This window comes from Colobus angolensis, unplaced genomic scaffold (assembly GCF_000951035.1).
Source record: "Colobus angolensis palliatus isolate OR3802 unplaced genomic scaffold, Cang.pa_1.0 Scaffold4, whole genome shotgun sequence".
Classification (NCBI taxonomy): Eukaryota; Metazoa; Chordata; class Mammalia; order Primates; family Cercopithecidae; genus Colobus; species Colobus angolensis.
Window position 1 is genome coordinate 4,663,285 of NW_012117376.1, and position 2,855 is coordinate 4,666,139.

General features: G+C 38.5%; 1 protein-coding gene across 1 annotated transcript in view; it reads left to right on the plus strand.

Moving 5' to 3' along the window:
• CLSPN (claspin) overlaps window positions 1-2,855 on the plus strand; it is a 37,333-nt gene that overhangs the window by 19,528 nt on the left and 14,950 nt on the right. Inside the window, exons 10-12 of the mRNA XM_011955653.1 lie at window positions 458-711; window positions 2,144-2,322; window positions 2,424-2,488. Of these exons, the coding sequence (XP_011811043.1) occupies window positions 458-711; window positions 2,144-2,322; window positions 2,424-2,488 (498 nt within the window). The remainder of the gene's footprint in view (window positions 1-457; window positions 712-2,143; window positions 2,323-2,423; window positions 2,489-2,855) is intronic.

The following is a 2,855-nucleotide window of genomic DNA, read 5'->3' on the forward strand; positions in this document are numbered from 1 at the left end:
TTTGTATTTTTAGTGGAGACGGGGTTTCACTGTGTTAGCCAGAATGGTCTTGATCTCCTGACCTTGTGATTCGCCCGCCTCAGCTTCCCAAAGTGCTGGGATTACAGGAGTGAGCCACCACGCCCGGCCTCTTTTTCTTTGATATAGGTAAATTTATCAATGTTTTTCTTCATGGCTTTTGAGCCACAGACTTTTGAAGCTCTACTCCCTACCCCCCGTTCTCTCTTTTGAACAATTATTTTATAATCCCTGAGGAGTATACTATCCAGGGTGCAGAAATTCTCTTTGATACTTCAATTAATAATAATACTCTTGTGTTCAAATAACAAAAAAGCCCAGAAATACTAGAGTCTCAGATTTTCCTTTTGGGATGTGACTAGAATACTTCTGGAGTTACCTAAAATGCACACCTAATTATTGTATTATGTCTAAAGCATTTCTACATATTTCTGTTCAGGTGAAAAGCTTCAGGTGCTAAAAGCTAAACTGCAAGAGGCAATGAAACTCCGAAGGTTTGAGGAGCGCCAGAAGCGCCAAGCACTGTTTAAATTAGATAATGAAGATGGATTTGAGGAAGAGGAGGAGGAAGAGGAAGAAATGACAGATGAGTCTGAGGAAGATGGAGAAGAGGAGGTAGAGAAAGAAGAGGAAGAAGAGGAAGAACTGGAGGAAGAGGAGGAGAAAGAAGAGGAAGAAGAAGGAAATCAGGAGGTTTCTGGCAATTATGTTGTTTTGTTACCTTGTCATGGCGAATATGAGAGAAAAAGTCAGACTTGATTAAGAGTATAATAAGCATGTTCAATTGTATAAGAGGTTTTAAGGGCATGGTAAGGGTAACTACCCCACATATCTCTAAATCTTAGTATCTTCAGTTCTGTCAGTACCATTGAATATCTGTAGATCATCATTATGTATCTGAATACAGATATTCAGTGGTGCTGACAGAATACCATTGCCTGGGCTTCCACCTGTTTGTTTATATATTTTAATATAATAATGCTAATATTAAAAATGGCTTTGTATTTGTAGGAAATTTTATGTTTGTTGTTCATTTAGGTTTCTCTATCAGATTAAAAAGCAGTCCTAACCTTGGCTAGATCGAGGTCTGGAGTAAATTCTCAGGGAGTCAGAGGCCTTTCTGAGTTATTTTCGTTCTTTGTTGAAGAAGGCATTTGTAGAGGGGCCTCTTGCCTTGTTCCATAGTATTGTTTTCTGCCTAGGGAAAACAGGTGATGATATGATTGTTAAGTATTAAAAAGCTTTCCTTTTTGGGCTGGGCAGGGTGGCTCATTCCTGTAATCCTAGCACTTTGGGAGGCTGAGGTGGGCGGATCACCTGAGGTCAAGAGTTTGAGAACAGCCTAGCCAACATCGTAAAAATCCATCTCTACTAAAAATACAAAGATTAGCTGTGTGTGGTGGCACACCTGTAATCCCAGCTACTCAGGCAGGAGAATTGCTTGAACTCGGGCAGTGGAGGTTGCAGTGAGCCAAGATCGCGCCACTATACTCTAGCCTGAGTGACAGAGTGAGACTCCATCTCAAAAAAAGAAAAAAAAAAAGCTTTCCTTTTTGTATGCTGGGATCACTTATTTTATTTTATTTTATTTATTTATTTAAAGTTTTTTGAGATGAGGGTCTCACTATGTTGACCAGACTGGTCTCGAACTCCTGGCTTCAAGTGATCCTCCCATCATTGTGGCCTCCCAAGGTGCTGAGATTACAGGCATGAGCCACCACGCCCAGAAACTTGAGTTAATATTTAGTTTTGGGTAAAGGAGAAAGAAAACAATGGCTGAGCTATACAGCCTGTCTCAGTCTGTGCTTGGTTTGAGATCAGTAGTCAGCCTGCAATCTCAGACTGATTAATTAACCTCTTATTGCCTCAGTAAAATGATAATCCAGTCGTCCTTTATAATCTTAGCAATTTTGGGAGGATAAAGGGTAAAAAAAATACAAAAAAGTTCTAGAAGTGTCAGGGAAAATTATGTTGATAATGGTCATATGGAACTTCCTTCAAGTTTGCCTTTTTTAATTTAAGATGTTATCAGTAACCAATCAGCCGTATTTCAAGCTAACATTGTATTTGCTTTTAAAGTTTTTGACTTGTATTATTTTGTTTTGTGGTGGCATGATTGGTAAAGACTGCAGAATTCCTTCTTAGTAGTGAAGAAATAGAAACCAAAGATGAAAAAGAAATGGATAAAGAAAATAATGATGGCAGTAGTGAAATTGGCAAGGCAGTTGGCTTACTCTCTGTTCCCAAGTCTCTCTCATCAGATTCTACTTTACTTCTATTTAAGGACAGCTCTTCCAAGATGGGGTAAGTGATTCTCTCTAAGAAAATTTAAAAATGCCTTGGATTTGCCCCTCCTGTAAAAACTAGGAACAGATACTGAACCAATTTACTTTCTTATTTTACAGTTACTTTCCTATTGAAGAAAAATCAGAAACAGATGAAAACTCAGGCAAACAGCCTAGCAAACTGGGTAAGTAGTGATTCTTGTGCAGAACTTGACATTTCTTTTGTCCCTCAGCTTTGATATTTAAGGACTGCAGTACTGTAAGTTTCCATTTTTTAAAATCTGGTCACTTCCCAGTTTCATATGTGGCAATGAAAGGGGTTTATGAATTAGAATATTTTTCTTGGTCTATTTTTTGAAAACTTACTTGCAGTTTATTTATAGTAGACCGTGGCACATAATGGCCTTAGTGAATGTGTGTTGATTGAGTGAGCAATGAAATATTTCTTTTCTTTTTTTTTTTTTTTTTTTTTTTTTTTTGAGACGGAGTCTGGCTCTGTCGCCCAGACTGGAGTGCAGTGGCCAGATCTCAGCTCACTGCAAGCTCCGCCTC